General features: G+C 45.0%; 1 protein-coding gene across 1 annotated transcript in view; it reads right to left on the reverse strand.

Moving 5' to 3' along the window:
* LOC132901030 (NACHT, LRR and PYD domains-containing protein 12-like) overlaps window positions 1-19,673 on the reverse strand; it is a 92,880-nt gene that overhangs the window by 35,900 nt on the left and 37,307 nt on the right. The window contains exon 4 of the mRNA XM_060943441.1: window positions 6,475-6,648. Within this exon, the coding sequence (XP_060799424.1) occupies window positions 6,475-6,648 (174 nt within the window). The remainder of the gene's footprint in view (window positions 1-6,474; window positions 6,649-19,673) is intronic.

Genomic DNA, 19,673 nt, shown 5'->3' on the forward strand with positions numbered 1-19,673 from the left:
TGAGATGCAAAGAAACCTTTGAAAATTGGGCAAAACAGTATATTTTAAGTATTTTATTCAATTTTAGGGTGCAAATTAGACACCAGGAAGATTGAATTCACTTTTTGGGTCGTTCAGTTCAATTTGACTTTGACGAGTATTTACACACCACTTGACTAAAACATTGATAAATGAAGCCCTCTGTGTGTGTGTGTGTGTGTGTGTGTGTGTGTGTGTGTGTGTGTGTGTGTGAGAGCGAGAGGTCAAATTTACAGGAACAAACAGGGCTGAGTTTCTGAAAATCATTCCAAAAAGTTAAGATTGTTTTAACTGATAGAGAGAGAGAGTTCAAAGTAATGCTCGCTCTACCACTAACCCCTTTGGACAAAATGTGTACACATGAAGTTCCATTGCATTTTTCTTTGTGTCCGAAGGGGTTATGCAATGATGTTTTTGGTTTTGGGAAACTCGGCCCTGATCTGTTTATACTACTACAAACACTGAATACAGAAATACTGTGATCAGATCAGAAAAAAACAGCAATGTGGAATTAAATGTAATGATTTTCCTCCTCAGGATATTTGATGCTGAACCTAAAACCTCTGCTTCAGTCTCACTATTAGAGAATGTGTCTTACTGAGGATCAGGTCATGTGACTCTCAGAGAGATGATCTTACCCCAGTGTCTCCAGTTTACAGTGAGGATTCTCCAGTACAGCAGAGAGACGCTTCACTCCTGAGTCTCTGAGTTTATTCCCAGACAGATTCAGTTTTCTCAGGTGTGAGGGGTTTGATCTCAGAGCTGAAGTCAGAGCAGCACAGCCTTCACCTGAGATTTCACAATCACTCAACCTGCAGAGAGACAATGACACACTCTTCACTCTCTCAGTTTATATAATTTGCATGGATTACTGCACTTTTATATCTGGAATATACTGTGGAGTTTAAATTACTTATTGTTATTATGTTTACAGCATTTACCCGACGCCCTTATCCAGAGCGACTAATAAAAGTGTGTGTGGGCGTCACTACATGCAAATCAGTTGTGCCAGGAACACACTTCACACATTACGGGTGATCAACTTAAAGTGCATATTCTGAACCATTTTCATGTTTTTTTTTTTCTGAAAGTATGTCCCTTTACACACTCATCCAGTGTTAGGACTGGGGACTGTCTTGGCCTCTAGAGGCCGCTGTTATGTTTTTCTTGTCATGTTCGTTTTGGCCTCTAGAGGCCGCCACTGCTTCTGTGTTCTGTGTTTGTTTTGACTTCCATGTGCCTTTTGTTTTCATGTGTCTTGTGCCCCGCCTAGTCCTCATTATCGTCACCTGTGTTCAATTTATTTTGTGTATTTATACTCCCTCTGTTTGGTCCCTAGTCATGGAGTCTTTATGCTATGCTGCCTAGTGCTAGTTTCCTCTGTCCCATGTACCTTGCCTGTGCTCTTGTGTTTTTTGGTATTTTGTTTTCTTTGGATTTGTTCTACCCTTTTGGATGTTCTGAGCGTTTTGCCTTTTCTTTTCTTTGGACTTTGTACTACCTTTTGGATCTTCTGAGCATTTTACATTTTGCCTCCTCTTTTTTCATTTTTGGATTATACTTTTGTTTTTTTGCCCCTGAACCTTGGGATTATACTTTTTGTTTTTTGCCCTGGATTGTATATAGTGTACATATTGTAAATAAACTGTTTTTTGCTACTTTCTACTTTCGCCTCACGCCTCTGCACTTGAGTCATTCCCCTGGTGGCCTAGTAGGGGTTTGCTGGATCATTACACTAGCAGCCCGGGTTTGATTCCTAGCAAAACCCTAACATCTAGCAGGGTAATTTTGCACAAGGCCATCTGTCTACAGCAGAAAAAAATTAAATAATGAAATGTGTCTGGAAAAATCCCAAGGGAGTCTGGAGCCAGATTCGTGACGTCACCTGCGGAAGTGCCAGCAGGCTGCGCGAGCTTTGCACGGTTTCACTGCACAGCCTGTGTAGACCAAGCGCTCCCATTTCTCTTTCATTGTCTGGTCTTTTGGGAAACGATGAGTACTAATCCCATCATGATTGGTGTTGCTACACCCTCCTATGATACATCTGTTAACTATTTTAATAATTACGCGATAACGTTGAAGAAATTTGCAAAAAACCACCAGGTCATTTTCTCATAAACAAACCAGCGCTGACGTAGGATTCAGAGGGAGGCGTCCCGCACGCGATGTCACCAAAATCAATGTTTGCCTTTTCTCAGAGGCGGACCAATTCGCCTCAAATGGCTTGATTTCAACTGAATTTTTCTGGTATTGCGCAAGGTAAAGAAATCTCGGAGAATGCAGAATGTTACAGATATTTGATCAAAGTTTAATATAAAAAAGGAGAATTACATTGATCTTGCTCCTGAATTTACCCATTGTAACAGTTCGTGTAGATGGGTGGAGCACAGAAGGACGGCAGGCCAGAACTGAGTTCACAAAACTCTTTTTATTTAGCTTTTCAGCTTCTATATTTACTCTCTCACACACTCAGACACACGCACACACATCAGTCGTCTGGTTGGGGAGAGAGCTCCCTCTGCTCTCGCTCTCTCTCCTTAAATAGGGCGCGGTCACTGGGGAAGACACACAAACATTAATTAACGACAGGTGTAGTGATTCTGCCACTTACCTTCCCTGACTCCACCCTCCGGTCACAGACCGATGCTTGACCATGCCCCCGCTGCCACATACCCCCACCGTCTGGCCTGCAGCCGACTCCCCCCCCCCCCCCTTGATGGGAGAGGAAGTTCGCCATGACCATCTGCGTAACCTTGAAGTTAAAGGGTTGGAGTGCCAGATACCAACGGGTGATCTGCGCGTTGGCATCCTTCATGCGGTGGAGCCACTGGAGGGGCGCGTGGTCCAAACAGAGGGTGAAAGGGCGGCCCAGCAGGTAGTAACGGAGGGCGAGGACCGCCCACTTGATCGCCAGGCACTCTTTCTCAATCGTGCTGTAGCGCCCCTCACGCACCGACAGCTTGTGACTGATATACAGTACTGGGCGATCCTCCCCCTCCACCTCCTGGGACAAAACAGCCCCCAGCCCTCTGTTCAATGCATCCATCAGTAACATAAAGGGGAGAGAAAAGTCAGGGGAGTGTAAAAGTGGCCCCCCACACAGTGCAGCCTTTACCTTAGAAAAAGCCCGCTGGCATTGCTCCGTCCACTGGACTGGATCTGGTGCCCCCTTTTTAGTCAGATCAGTCAGCGGGCTGGTGACGTCCGAATAATTAGGTATAAACCTATGATAATAGCCAGCCAGCCCCAGGAACTGTCTCACCCCCTTTTTGGTCTTGGGCCTCGGGCAGGCTGCAATTGCTGCTGTCTTGTTAATTTGGGGACGCACCTGCCCGTTGCCCAAGTGGAAGCCCAGATACCGTACTTCCACCCGCCCAATTGCACACTTCTTTGGGTTGGCTGTGAGACCCGCTCGCCTCAGCGATCTAAGGACGGCCCTCAGATGTTCGAGGTGCCTCGGCCAGTCATTACTATAGATAATAATGTCATCGAGGTAGGCGGCCGCATAAGTGGCGTGGGGGTGGAGAACCCTATCCATCAGCTGCTGAAACGTAGCGGGCACCCCAAACAGCCCAAAAGGAAGTGTGACAAATTGGTGTAAGCCGAACGGTGTGGAAAAGGCCGTTTTTTCTCGGGATAATGGAGTCAAGGGGATCTGCCAATAACCCTTTGTTAAATCCAGTGTCAAGTAAAAACGAGCCATGCCTAGCTGATCGAGCAACTCATCAATACGAGGCATTGGGTACGCGTCGAATTTAGACACCGCGCTGACTTTTCTATAGTCTACACAGAACCAGACTGACCCGTCGGCTTTGGGTACCAAGACCACCGGGCTGCTCCAGTCACTGTGGGACTCCTTGACGATGCCCATTTCGAGCATGGCCTCGAGTTCTTCCCGAACCACTTTTTTCTTGTGCTCGGGTAACCTGTAAGGGCGGCTACGCACTACCACCCCCGGGGGCATCTCAATGTGGTGCTCTATGAGGTTGGTGTGGCCGGGCAGGGGCGAGAACACGTCCGAAAACTTGGTCTGCAACTGGGCAACCTCCGCGAGTTGGGTCGGGGAGAGGTGGTCTCCACAGGTGACCGGAGAGGTACGTGATGCCAATGTTCCCTTTTGAACCTCCGGCCCCAGCTCCGCCTTCTCTGGAACCACCGACACCAATGCCACGGGGACCTCCTCGTTCCAGAGTTTGAGCAGGTTGAGGTGGTAAATCTGTAGCGCCTCACCCGTATCCGTTCGCCTCACCTCATAGTCAACGTCCCCGACTCGCCGTGTGACCTCAAAGGGTCCTTGCCAATTGGTGATCAATTTGGAGCTCGATGTGGGCAACAGTACGAGTACTTTATCTCCCGGTGCGAACTCCCTAAGGGGCGTACCCTTGTCGTACAGGCGGGTTTGTCATTCTTGGGCCTGCCGCAAATTCTCCTGAGTTAGGTGCATGAGTGTGTGGAGTTTTGCACGCAGGTCAATAATGTATTGGATTTCATTTTTACTTGAAGGTCCCTCCTCCCAATTCTCCCGCAGCACATCTAGAACGCCGTGCGGCTTATGCCCGTATAACAATTCAAATGGGGAGAACCCCGTGGAAGCTTGGGGGACCTCTCACACTGCAAACAGCAAGGGTTCGAGCCATTTATCCCAATTACGTGCGTCCTCACTTACAAATTTTTTAATTATATTCTTGAGGGTGCGATTGAACCGTTCAACTAAACCGTCCATTTGTGGGTGATACATGCTGGTGCGGATCGGCTTAATACCCAACAACCCATACAGTTCGTTCAGTGTACATGACATAAACGAGGTGCCTTGGTCAGTCAGAATCTCTTTCGGGATTCCAACTCGGGAGATAACGCGGAAGAGTGCTTCCAAAATACTGCGTGCTGAGATATTGCGAAGAGGCACTGCTTCCAGGTATCGCGTTGCATAGTCCACCAGAACTAAGATAAAGCGATACCCTCGTGTTGACCGATCTAATGGCCCGATGAGATCTATCCCAATTCTTTCGAACGGGGTCTCAATTAACGGTAGAGGGCGCAAAGGTGCTTTTGGAATGGCCACTGGATTTACTAACTGGCATTCATGGCACGCCGTACACCACCTACGGACATCGCCACGAATCCCTGGCCAATAGAACCGGGCCATTACTCGGGCTAGTGTTTTATCCTGCCCTAATTGTCCAGCCATGGGATTAAAGTGAGCTGCCTGGAATACCAATTCCCGGCGGCTCTTCAGAATTAAAAGCTGCGTGACTCGCTCTTTACTTTGAGTGTCCTGCGTCACTCGCTATAATCTATCCTTCATAATTGCGAAGTAGGGGAAGGACGGGGTGCAGTGGCTACCTGCTAGCATGCTAACATGCTATTGACTAACATGATTAATGTTAGTGTGTATGTTTAGAGTAGGCTATAAATGGTATAATGCTTGTATTAATATTAGCAATAAATTATATTAGCAATATAAACAAATCCATGTTCTATTATAGGGATTGTGTGTGCACCCCTGTGCGCATCAGTGGGGAACCCCATTAAATGTCCTGGTATATTATTATTGAATTGTTGAAAATTAGCCCTGTATGTTTCTCTCCAGCAAAAAAAAAAAAAGTATATTTAGAAAGTGGTTAAATAAATGAACCTCCTAAACGTGTGCTCGGTTTGCATGTAAACACAGAGCTGCTCCCGGTCTGTTTGGCTTAAATGACGTCACGACGACGGGCCCCTGGCGGTGAAAGCGCGCATAAGTGAGATGTAAAGAAACCTTCGGAAATTGGGCAAAACAGTATATTTTAAGCATTTTATTCAATTTTAGGGTGCAAATTAGACACCAGGAAGATTGAATTTGCTTTTTGGGTCGTTCTTCTAGACAATAAAGTTGATATTCTACATTTCACCTCTGACCGTTGCCTCTGACCTTTAAGAAGTATGAAGAAAATCAGCCTTTCTGTTGGAAATGTTCAATTCAATTTGACTTTGACGAGTATTTACACACCACTTGACTAAAACATTGATAAATAAAGCCATGTGTGTGTGTGTGCGTGTGTGTGTGTGTGTGTAAGAACAAACAGGGCTGAGTTTCTGAAAATCATTCAAAAAAGTGAAATCGTTTTACCTGGGAGAGAGAGAGAGTTCAAAGTGATGCTCGCTCTACCATTAACACCTTTGGACATAATGTGTACACATGAAGTTCCATAGCATTTTTCCTTGTGTCCGAAGGGGTTATACAATGATGTTTGTGTTTTTGGGAAACTCGGCCCTGATCTGTTTATGCTACTACAAACACTGAATACAGAAATACTGTGATCAGATCAGGAAAAAACATCAATGTGGAATTAAATGTAATGATTTTCCTCCTCAGGATATTTGATGCTGAACCTAAAGCCTCTGCTTCAGTCTCACTATTAGAGAATGTGTCTTACTGAGGATCAGGTCATGTGACTCTCAGAGAGATGATCTTACCTCAGTGTCTCCAGTTTACAGTGAGGATTCTCCAGTACAGCAGAGAGATGCTTCCCTCCTGAGCCTCTGAGTTTATTCTTAGACAGATCCAGTTCTCTCAGGTGTGAGGGGTTTGATCTCAGAGCTGAAGTCAGAGCAGCACAGCCTTCATCTGAGATTTCACAATCACGCAACCTGCAGAGAGACAATGACACACTCTTCACTCTCTCAGTTCAGGACACACAGATCAGTTCAGCAGGAACTTTTTCATCAAAGAGACACTGCAGTCTTTAATCACAATGAAATACAGAAACTTAGTAATGAATTATACAAGAGTAATAACCAAAAAAATACAAACAATTTCTATTTATTGTGTGAGAGAGAGAGCACAAGTCTTCAGAAGAAAATGGAACTTCATGATGAAAGACAATTCCACTGTAAAGGAGTAAATGTGGGCGGCACGGTGGTGTAGTGGTTAGCGCTGTCGCCTCACAGCAAGAAGGTCCGGGTTTGAGCCCCGTGGCCGGCGAGGGCCTTTCTGTGTGGAGTTTGTATGTTCTCCCCGTGTCCACGTGGGTTTCCTCCGGGTGCTCCGGTTTCCCCCACAGTCCAAAGACATGCAGGTTAGGTTAACTGGTGACTCTAAATTGACCGTAGGTGTGAATGTGAGTGTGAATGGTTGTCTGTGTCTATGTGTCAGCCCTGTGATGACCTGGTGACTTGTCCAGGGTGTACCCCGCCTTTCGCCCGTAGTCAGTTGGGATAGGCTCCAGCTTGCCTGCGACCCTGTAGAACAGGATAAAGCGGCTAGAGATAATGAGATGAGGAGTAAATGTCCCCAGTCTCTCCATCCCTCACTTATTTAAGACTGCTTCTTGCATTCTTTATGACGGAGATTGTAATTATTGTACCGATCCGAATACGTGACTGATGTAAACACGGCAACAGTGCAGCGGCCATTTTGGATGTAAAACAAACAATGGCGAGTAGTGCGTGTCCGGTGTTTAATTTTCACGAATATTTGAAGAAAATTAGATGATAAAAGCAAATTGAAATGCACCGTACATTAATAAATAAGTACATCAGTCAATAAATGTCCAAATGTCAGCATTAGAAAAACAGACCCATATTCCATCACATCAGCGATGTCAAAAGCCCTAAACACAAAAAGTCTTGTAGAAATGGCCAACAGAACACTGGGGTCAAAAGCAAAAGTCCCCGAGGTCACAGATATTGACATTGTTGGTTATTTGGTGCTGACAACATCTTACTACACTAACAGCCAGTTTAAAGCTTACAAAAGCTTTGACACAAATATTTTGCTTCTGGCTGGGTTCATGATGTCAGATTGTGGAAAATTTATGACACAACAATCTCCCTTTCTGCTCAAAATTACGTTTAAAAATAAAATTTGCCAACACTGATTAATGACGAATGCACTGGAAAATATCAATTAATTCAATACATTTTCTTTTACAATTATTTTAATTTAATTTGTAATTTAATTTCTAAATGAATTAAAGTATTCAGATAACTAAAATACACACTGATGGTTGCTGGTGGGTTTGTTGAAACTGCTGAGAGACATGTCTTCTTATTTATTTAATTGAGCTAACTAAGGGCGGCATGGTGGTGTAGTGGTTAGCGCTGTCGCCTCACAGCAAGAAGGTCCTGGGTTCGAGCCCCGGGGCCGGCAAGGGCCTTTCTGTGTGGAGTTTGTATGTTCTCCCCGTGATGGGTCATAGCTGGGCTGCATAGTAATATTCTAGTAAACATGGAAGCCCCATTCCTCCATATTCTTTCTGGAGCTGTAATGTTTTATATTTAATCCTCGGCTTCTTACCATTCCATATGTACCTAGATATAAGCTTATCCCACTCAATAAAGTGTTTTGTGGCCTCTATAGGCAAAGCCTGAAAAAGGTATAATAACCTTGACAGGATATTCATTTTAACTGATTCAACCCTAGAGCTTAGACTTAGAAAAGGAATGACTTCCCACCTTCTGACATCTGCTTTTATTTTTGAGTTCAGGGGTCCAAAGTTCACCCTGAACAAGGTATTTAAGTTTTTAGGCAAATACACACCCAAGTACTTTATTGAGTCATTATCCCATCTTAATTGATACTGTTGAAATAATATCTGTGTTCATAATTAGAGGCAAGGATCTGGGTTTTTGACATGTTAACCTTGTATCCAGCCATATTCCTCCATATGACCCAACAGTCTGGGTAAGGATTTGGAGGGCTGTTCTAAATACACTAAAATATCGTCTGCAAACAGTGCCAACTTTTGTTCACCCCCAATAGTTGAGATCCCTTTAATATTAGGATCTTGCCTGATCCATTGACTTAAAGGCTCTATAAATATGGCAAACAAGAGAGGGGAAATGGCACATCCCTGCCTACATCCTCGCTGTAGGGAGAAAGAGGTAGTGAGGTCTCCGTTCACTTTGATTTTAGCTGTGGGTTTGTCATACAATGTTTTAATCACTCTTATGAAGCTCTCATGAAAACCAAAAATATGTAGTGTTTTATACAGAAATTTCCAGCGAACTGTATCAAATGCTTTTTGAGCATCTAGACTAATCAGGGCCGATTCAATATTATTTTTGTAACATGGTGTATTATATGTAATGTTCTTCTTATGTTGTCCTGTGTTTGTCTGTTCTTTATAAAACCAGTTTGGTCCAAGTGTATTATGTTCGGCAGACATGTTTCCTGCCTCCTTGCTAATATGGATGTAAATATTCGATAATCCACATTCAGTACACTTATAGGTCTTAAATTTTCACATTCTTGTCTGTTTTTACCTTCCTTGGGAATAAGAGAGATGACTGCCTCCCTCCATGATGGAGGCATCTCATTTTTTTGTAAGATCCAGTTATAAGTCTTTGTCAGTCTAGGGATCAGCATCTCATCTCATCATCTCTAGCCGCTTTATCCTTCTACAGGGTCGCAGGCAAGCTGGAGCCTATCCCAGCTGACTACGGGTGAAAGGCGGGGTACACCCTGGACAAGTCGCCAGGTCATCACAGGGCTGACACATAGACACAGACAACCATTCACACTCACATTCACACCTACGGTCAATTTAGAGTCACCAGTTAACCTAACCTGCATGTCTTTGGACTGTGGGGGAAACCCACGCGGACACGGGGAGAACATGCAAACTCCACACAGAAAGGCCCTCGCCGGCCACGGGGCTCGAACCCAGGACCTTCTTGCTGTGAGGCGACAGCGCTAACCACTACACCACCGTGCCGCCCCGGGGATCAGCATATCCTTCATAACTCTATACCATTCACTGGTGAAGCCATCGAGACCAGGGGAGCTACCTGTTCTCAGTCTTGTAATGGCCTGGTTAATTTCCTCACCAGTCACTTCAGCCCTGAGAGTGTTATTTTGGGTATCTGTGATTGTTGGCAAATTGATTGACACGTTCTTACGGTCAATCTCCATATCATTGTCTAATTCATGTTGAGAATATAGTTTCTGATAGAATGAAACCAAACATTGTTTAATCTTCTCCTGCTGATATTCAGTTACCTTAGTCTCAGGATTCCTTATTTTGTAAAGCACACTATCGGCTTGTTTTTTCCTTAACCTATAAGCTAATAGTTTGGATGCCTTACCCCCAGCTTCCCAGTATCTCTGTTTAAGATAGACAAGTTTTTTCTTTATTTCCTGTGTATATAGGTCATCAATCTCATTTTTCAGAGTTTTTATTCTTTGCTCAGTACTAGGCTCCAAATTATCTTTATGCTCTCTTTGTAACTGCTTTAATTTTAATTGAAGATTATTTAACCTTTCCTGCCTTAACTTTTTAGAATATGCTGATCGTGCTATAATATTTCCCCTCATAACCGCTTTGAATGCATCCCACAGCATGGGCGGGTCCACCTCCCCTGTGTCATTTATCTCAAAATAGGCTTGAATTTCCTTTCCCAACTCTTCCTTGATTGGTGTACTATTCAGTATACTAGAGTTGAGCTTCCAATACGTATGTCTGGGGTTTCAGTTTGAATTGATGGTAAGATAGATGGGACTATGATCCGATATATCAATATTTCCAATATTGCATTGAGCAATCCTATGTCTTTCTGTGTTATACATTAGGAAATAGTCAATACGTGTGTATACTGAATGAAGATGAGAGAAGTGGGTATAATCCCGACCTGTCGGATACAAATCCCTCCATACATCTATAATTCCCATCTCTCGCATTGTGGCATTAATTTTCTTATTTATCTTGGTTTGCCTAGTGGTTGGTCTTGATGAATCTAGTTTGTCATTTAGCTTTATATTGAAATCTCCACCACATTAAAATCCCTTCAGCCTCTGATGTCATGATATCAAAAACTTGCCTATAGAAATTCCAGTCACTATTTGGGCTTGCATAAACATTTAATAAAGTAATCACTGTACCATCCAGCTTCCCCCTGACCAGCACATGCCTTCCCTCCTTGTCTCTCTTCTCTAGCGTGTGTTCATAATTCAGAGCATTTCTTATTAATATTACTACCCCCCCTTTTGTTACCAGATATTTGATGATGAAGAAATATGTTTAAATCCCATCCTTCCCAGCTTTACATGCTCAGTGTTACTTAAGTGAGTTTCCTGTAGGAAAGCAATATCTGTTTTTTCTTTTTTAAACTTGGATAATATATTGCGCCTTTTTATAGGATTATGGATCCCATTGACATTAAAAGAAGTAATTCTTATTCCCTCCATAGGATTTCCCCCTGTAAACTTTGGTTAGCGTCGAGTATTATCTTAAACCATTCCTCCTTTTTAACAAAGAAAAGTAACGAACAAGGATGGAAAAAAACAAACAAAAAACATCTCAACTTCACTTTTTAAGGCTTCCAAGTGCCAGGTCCAAACTATGACCTTGATTGAGCTAGTCAAGTCCAACTCTGAGGGAAAGCCTTTGTCACTGACAAAGGGCCCTCGCCCGTATTCTTGGCAGTTTGTTAAGGGGATCTGCATGATTTGGCCCAAACCCCCCCCTCCTCCAAACTTCTCTATTCACAAAAGATTATAACACAGAACCGTGTAACCTAAAAAGTCCATCTCTACTTTACACATCACCAAATCTGTTCAGTTGCAAATTTCTGAAAAAAATATAAATCCTGCATCAATTCAAACTAGTTTAGTCAGTTATGACACCTTTCTGCAGTACTTCCACATCTTGGATGAGACTACGAGTCATCAGCTCACCTCTGCGCGGCCCATTCATGGCTGTCTGCCAGCCAATGCGGCTCAGTTCCTTGTCCAGCTTCTCGTCTTCAGAGACAGTTGCCTTTATCCCAAATGAAAGCAGGTCCTCTGCCGCCTCCCAGGCGGAGTTGTATGTTTTCACGCCCTCTCTCAGATGGACTTTCAGCTTTGCTGGATAAGGAGTCTGAAACCGGATACTTTTTTTCCTTCAATTGCTTTTTAATGCCGGCGTATTCACGTCTTTTCTTTTGAAGCGCCGGTGAATAGTCGTGGTCCAAGTAGATCCTTTTCCCCTTGTACTGCAGATTTTTCATGCTCCAGGCTTTGAAGAGCACCTGTTGCTTTTGCTGGTGGTTGACAAATCTCACTATGAGCGATTGCGGGGGTGCCTCCTCTGCCGGTCTCTGCTGAAGGGATCTATGTGCTCTCTCTATCAGAAGGGAAGAGTCTGTCGGTAGATCTAATAGCTCTTTCAAAAATGTCTCAGCCCATTGTGCCATATCCCCTGACTCTGTGCCTTCTAAAACTCCATACACTCGCAAGTTGTTTCTTCGTGTGAAGTTTTCCAACTCTTCACATCTTTCCTTGAGTTGCCTCTCTCGGCGCAGAAGGTAACCTAGCAGGCATGAAGAGCGTGCGGAATCTCCCTCCACCTGATTAATTCAGTCCTTGGCGTGAGCTAGGCGTTCTCCCATGTTTTGAACTGATTGTTCTAAATAACTAATGGCTGCTGTCATAGCCGTCATGTTGTCGTTATTCTCTTGTCTAAACTTTTGTAGCTCGGATAGTATTTCCGCACTTACATTTAGTCTCTTTGTGGGGGCTAGCTGTAGAATTACGCTGTAGAGTCTACGCTGAAAGTAGCTTGGCCTTGCTTCTCTAGAGCTGCTCTTCCCATCCGCTTTTTCTTTCTGAGATTTACCATGGTGACTCATTTTAACTTTGAAAACAATTTCAGACAACTTTTGAATCAATAAAATGAAGGAGGATAATGAAGAGGGCCCAGGTGGGTCGCTGCTCCACTAACACGCAGCCGCCATGACAGTTGTCAGAACCGGAAGCCGTAAATGATATTTCTTAAAGAAAATTACAATATCAAAAATGTTTTAAAAGTAGGAACTTTCAAAACCATTTTATTAGTTACTGAAAATGATATTGTCAGAGTTGCAGGTATATGTGTAGAACAGAATTACAACTGATTGATGGTAATATTTATGAAAGTTGCACTGTCATATAATGCATTACCACATGACACTACAGTGTTGTACACTGACCACAAAACACCCATCAATAAATTATTACTGTTTTAGCAACTGCAATCTGAGCTCCTGCTCAGGACTTTCAATATACATCTAAGACCATGAATATACCCAGGTACACTGAGGGAATGTAAATGGCCACTTAAGACCGAGCTTAATACTGAGAGAACTATAAACAAAGACTGCAGGAGCTGCATGTCTGTAATACAAAGTCAGTAACTGCAGTCTGTGCTCCTGAGTCTAACAGACTGAGACAATGAGACAAAATGTTGTTGTGTGTTTTTTTTTTTCTTGTTTCCAGTTGAGAGTACGTCATGCACATTCTGGCTGCTGCTTCTCACCGGAGCTTTTTTTAATTTTATTTTTTTTCTGTGTGTTTGTGGGGCGGCACGGTGGTGTAGTGGTTAGCACTATCGCCTCACAGCAAGAAGGTCCGGGTTTGAGCCCCGTGGCCGGCGAGGGCCTTTCTGTGCGGAGTTTGCATGTTGTCCACGTGGGTTTCCTCCGGGTGCTCCGGTTTCCCCCACAGTCCAAAGACATGCAGGTTAGGTTAACTGGTGACTCTAAATTGACCGTGAGTGTGAATGGTTGTCTGTATCTATGTGTCAGCCCTGCGATGACCTGGCGACTTGTCCAGGGTGTACCCCGCCTTTCACCTGTAGTCAGCTGGGATAGGCTCCAGCTTGCCTGCGACCCTGTAGAACAGGATAAAGTGGCTAGAGATAATGAGATGGGAATGTGTGTTTGTGTAGTCTGATGTTTGAGTGTTTTTGTCTGCCAGGTGTGGTGTAGCTCCGGACTCAATTTTGGGCATTGGTTCCCTCCAGGCCTTGGTTCGCTGTGGGTGATGTCTGTGCTCCCAGCTATGGACTGCAGCGAGCTCATTGCTCTTAACATTGTGGTTGCCCAGCGCTCTGTGCTTTAGTGCTTGGCGTGACGTTCCGAGTGATGTTGCTCGGTGGCGTCGTGGCGGCTGTGCAGGTTGTTTGGGACATACCAGCACTCTGCATGGCGGTGCTTCTGTGTTCTCTTTGTGGATCCATGGTGTGGTGTTCCAAGCAATGTTGCTGGCGGCGTCACGGTGGCTGTGCTGGAGGTGTGGGACTTGTTTTCGTGCGCCTTTTGGTGGACGGTGGCTGCTACACCACTGGAATGACATCCTGACCTCTATTTGGTGGATTTTTTTTTCTCTCCTCTGTGTATAATTGTAAAGTGACCTTGGGTTTTGAGAAAGGTGTGTAAGTACACAGTCCGTCTAAGAACTACAACAGCCCGTCTCTTTAAGAAACTACATTTCTCATCAGCCAACTTCCGCATTGACCTACATCACGCGGGGGCGGGATCACCAATGTCACATCCTCCATGAAAGCATAAGAGACCCGGAAACACTCAGCTCTCTCTCTCTCTTTTGTCCGGATTCCAAGCCATCTGGACACACAAAGAGATACCCTCCACCAGAAAACCAGATAAGACGTCTTTTTCTTTTCTTTTTTGCAAGATCCACCATTCAGCGCGATTTCTTTGTTTACCACTGGCCACGGTAAAAGTCCAGAATAGTGTGATTTTAAACTCAGTGAGTTACAACCGGTTTCATTCATTCAGTACGTACAACTGCAGCTCAAAGCAGTTAATTTATAATTAGGAGCGACCAGAATTCCTCCTGATTGAAGCGCTGTGCACATTGTTTAATCAGAGACTTTCTTTTCATCACGAGCGACCACGAGCCAGACCAGGAAGTTCTCTGCGCTTTCTACAGAAGCGACTCATGTGCTTCACAACGGTGAAACTCCGAAAGTCTTGGAACATCTCTTCATAATCTTGCTAGAGGCAAGATATTGAGTAAGACTTGGCATTTTGGGGCATAATTAAAGCTAGTCTTAGGAATTTGCTTTTATTGAAATAGTGTGAATTTGGCTTGGAATCCGGACAAAAGAGAGAGAGAGAGCTGAGTGTTTCCGGGTCTCTTATGCTTTGTCCCAGACCCGGTGAAATGTAACTGAATTGTCTTGGCCAGGCCTAAGGGTCCCATCTGCATCTCATCATTGCTGAGGAGTGTGCTCCCATCACCCAATCTAGCATCCAGCCAGAGCAGGTCATGATATATTTTTTTACCATATTAACATGTCATTGTGTGTCATGCCTGATGTAAAGACTCTTGTCTCTGCGAGCCTACCACACAGATTTAATACTTGTCATTTTTAGGGCATACCTAACAACATGTTTTCTTTCTCTCTCTCTCTTCCCCCCCCCAATCTGTCCCTCTGAGTTACATGTTGATCCTGGGATTGAGATGCTGGCCTCTTCTGCCCCTCGGACCTGCTTGATCCATCCTGGTGCCCTGTGTCTGGTCGGAGTTTTATTGCCCCACTCCTGTGAAGGACGGCCCCATGAGGACAGTTGAGGGTTATACCTGTTAAAACTGTTAATATTATAGTCAGGCTGTCTGTTGTTGCCCAAATGAGGATGGGTTCCCTTTTGAGTCTGGTTCCTCTCGAGGTTTCTTCCTCATGTCGTCTGAGGGAGTTTTTCCTTGCCACCGTCGCCACAGGCTTGCTCATTGGGGATAGATTAGGGATAAAATTAGCTCATGTTTTAAGTCGTTCAAATTCTGTAAAGCTGCTTTGCGACAATGTTTATTGTTAAAAGCGCTGTACAAATAAACTTGACTTGACTGACTTGAATTTAAACCCAGGTTTATTTGTTACACTGTTAAACACGCAGCGTGTTGAATTGATTTATTTTGTTCTATGTTCTCTCAATTGTTTAATAGATAGGCTGTGCATGCTCCTCTTTATTCCTTACTAATATCCTCAATTTCATTCTTACACATCTTGACCTCATCAAGATTTCAGTGGATTTAGTAGCATTATGAGCTAGCTTCCCTTTGTCTTAGCTTAGCCACACGAGGTTAATCTAGGCCTACCCAAACACGTGGTCACCCACAAACACACCTTAGCTAGGCCATAAGGCCTTTCACAGGCCACACACACAAGCACACATTAGCATCCAAAGCTAATCCTTTTGTTTCATTAGCCTCCAGGGCTAATTGTATTGTCTCAAGGGAACACTTGGCCTTAACACGTGGCAGTCCTCCCCCCCCACTCACATACACACCCTTTGTTTTAACTCCATGAGGTAGGGTCCTTGGGCCTTAGCTAGCCACACGGCTAATTCCTTTGTCTCATTAGCAAGCTAGGCTAACCTTTGCTTAAGCCACAAGGCCTACACCATGTGGGGACACACACACACACACACACACACACACACACACACACACACACACACACACACTTTCCTTAGCTAGCCACACAAAGCTAATTCTTTTGTCTTAGCAACCAAAGCTAATTCTTTTGTGTAGGCCACACCCACACAAGGCCTCTCACACACACACACACACACACACACACACACACACACACACACACACACACCTCACTGTTTGTATATATTTCAATCTGCTATTATCCATTTTTATCTTTGTTATACCCCTCCAAGAACTGCCACCTTATTGTGGTGGAGGGGTTTGTGTGCTTGAATGATCCTAGGAGCTATGTTTTTGGGGGCATTATGCCCCTGTCAGGGTTTCCCAAGGCAGACAGGTCCTAGGTGACCGGCCAGACCAAGAGCAGTTCACCAAAAACCCCTATGGAGAAAAAAGCAAGGACCGTGACGTCGCCCGGTATGACGCAGCCGGGGCCCCACCCTGGAGCCAGGCCCAGGGTTGGGGCTCGTATGCGAGCGCTTGGTGGCCGGGCCTTTGCCCATGGGGCCCGGCCGGGCTCAGCCTGAAGAGGTGATGTGGGCCCGACCTCCTGTGGGTTCACCACCCACAGAGGTAGCAGTAGGGGATTGGTGCAGTGTGGATTGGGTGGCAGTCGAAGGCAGGGGCCTCGACGACCTGACACAGCGGCTGGCTGTTGGGACATGGAATGTCACTTCGCTGGGGGGGGAAAGAGCCTGAGCTTGTGCGGGAGGTTGAGAGGTACTGGCTAGAGATAGTCGGGCTCACCTCCATGCACAGCTTGGGCTCTGGAACCCAGCTCCTCGAGAGGGGCTGGACTTTCCACTTCTCTGGAGTCGCCTGTGGTGAGCGGCGGCGGGCTGGTGTGGGCTTGCTTATAGCTCCCCAGCTCAGCCGCCATGTGTTGGAGTTTACCCCAGTGAACGAGAGGGTCGCCTCTCTGCACCTTCGGATTGGGGAGAGGGCTCTTGCTGTTGTTTGTGCCTATGGGCCAAATAGCAGTATAGAGTATCCAGCCTTCTTGGAGTCCCTGGGAGAGGTACTGAGGGGTGCTTAGACTGGGGACTCCATTGTGCTACTGGGGGACTTCAATGCTCACGTGGGCGACGACAGTGACACCTGGAGGGGCGTGGTTGGGAGGAACGGCCTCCCCGATCTGAACCCGAGTGGTGTTTTGTTATTGGACTTCTGTGCTAGTCACGGTTTGTCCATAACGAACACCATGTTCGAGCATAGGGGTGTCCATAAGTGCACGTGGCACCAGGACACCTTAGGTCGGAGGTCGATGATCGACTTTGTAGTCGTTTCATCTGATCTCCGGCCCTATGTCTTGGACACTCGGGTGAAGAGAGGGGCTGAGCTGTCAACTGATCACCACCTGGTGGTGAGTTGGATACGCTGGTGGAGGAGGAAGCTGGACAGACCTGGCAGGCCCAAACGTATGGTGAGGTTCTGCTGGGAACATCTGGCCGAGCACTCTGTTGGGGAGGTCTTTAACTCCCACCTCCGGGAGAGCTTTTCCCAGCTTCCGAGGGAGGCGTGGGACATTGAGTCTGAGTGGACCATGTTCTCTACCTCCATTGTGGGCGTGTTACAATGTCCAACTTGAAAGAAATAATATGGACACTACAACAAATACCAAAGACACGCTTTAGGGGGAAAAAGCTTTTGTTTTACTTCAAAGATGGTTACACATTAACAAGAAGCAAAAACCCCTAAAGAAAAAGGACCAGGTGACTAACGACAGAGCATACAGGAAAAAGTAAAAGAAAACCTCAATTTATCTGACTAGATTTTAGAGTATACCCTCGCTCGCGAGTCATCACCGCACAGGCGCTGTGATGCAAAGAAAAATGTGGTCTTCCGGTCCACTACCTTACCTGCTCTCACTAACTGATCTAATAACGTGAGGAAAGTAGTCACCTGGGACGGAACAAAGAATACAAAGTAACAAGACTAACAAAAATAGAACTAACAACACTAAAGCAATAATTAACACAATAAACAATATTAGAAAAAGGTGCGAAACGTGTGTGCCGGCGTCTGCCCAAACAAACGACCAGAGAGAGCCCCCGCCATCTTGACAAGGGCGGCCTTAAATAGGGGCTTGGCTGCAGCAGACCAATAGGAAAGCCGGTCATGGAAAGTCAGGATAGGCTACCTGGAAACAATGAGAGCGCAGCACAAGCCAACGGCAAAAGCATTACAAGGCATTGACAAAAACATAACAAATCCACGTAACACCCCCACCTATAAAAAAATAAACTGGGGAGGTAAATCAAACCCCCATAACATCAGTGACAAATAAACAAGACATATAATCAAATACAGAGAATAAATGAAAGGAAAACCATACCAATATCCAGCCCAACTTTGCCACAGTTAAACTGGGAAAAAAAAAAAAAAATTCCACAGTTTATTTGCATTAAGACAAGTGTAAAAAAAAAAACAGTCAAAGAGTGTACAAAGCACAAATACTAAACACTTATGCACGAGACAGTGCGTCTGCCACAACATTATCGCACCCACGAATATGTCTAATGGTGATGTTAAACCCTTGGAGCGCGAGGCACCAGCGCATTAGCTGTTGGTTATGATTGCACATTCGGTCCAGAAATGTTAGTGGGTTATGGTCAGTGTAAACCACGACTGGTTGTACTGCACCGCCAACATAGACCTCAAAATGCTGAAGAGCTAACACGAGCACAAGCGCCTCCTTCTCAATAGTGGAATACGCGCGTTGGTGGCAGTTAAACTTGCGCAAAAAAAACAAACTGGATGTTCCACCCCATCCTCACCGCATTGCATCAAAACTGCCCCAGCCCCCAAATCACTCGCATCAACAGCCAAGGAAAACGGCACAGAAAAATCAGGGGCAGCAAGTACAGGAGCAGTGGTTAATAGTGCTTTTATTGAATCAAAAGCCATTTGGCTTTTTCCTGACCAAACAAATTCCCTTTTTGGACTAAGAAGGTCGGTGAGGGGAGCAGCTACGACCCTGATCGGTCTGTACAATCTTAGGTAGACCAAAAAGGGAGAAAAACATCACTAGCGCTTTAATGATGGTGGACGCAGATATTTTCCCCAATGGTATGGCCTCAGGAAAATGAGTTAGGGTGCACATGATTGTCAGGAGATAAACTTTGCCGGTCTTTGTTCGAGGCAACTCTCCCACACAATCCACCACGACATGTTCAAATGGCTCAGACATGACAGGAATAGGCTGTAACGGAGCAGGTGGTATTATTTGATTAGGCTTACCCTTAACTTGACAGGCGTGACATGTTTTACAAAAAGCTGCCACATCACGCTTAAGACCAGGCCAGAAAAAATGGCGCAAAATTCTATCAGCAGTCTTGTTAATGCCTAAATGGCCTGAAAAGTGGTTATCATGGGCTAAACGTAACACTTCGTTACGAAATGGTGTAGGCACAACTATCTGCATCAAAACACGCCAGTCATCTTTAGCTGAAGCCATTAGTGGTCTCCATTTACGCAT

This window comes from Neoarius graeffei, chromosome 16 (assembly GCF_027579695.1).
Source record: "Neoarius graeffei isolate fNeoGra1 chromosome 16, fNeoGra1.pri, whole genome shotgun sequence".
NCBI classification, from domain to species: Eukaryota; Metazoa; Chordata; class Actinopteri; order Siluriformes; family Ariidae; genus Neoarius; species Neoarius graeffei.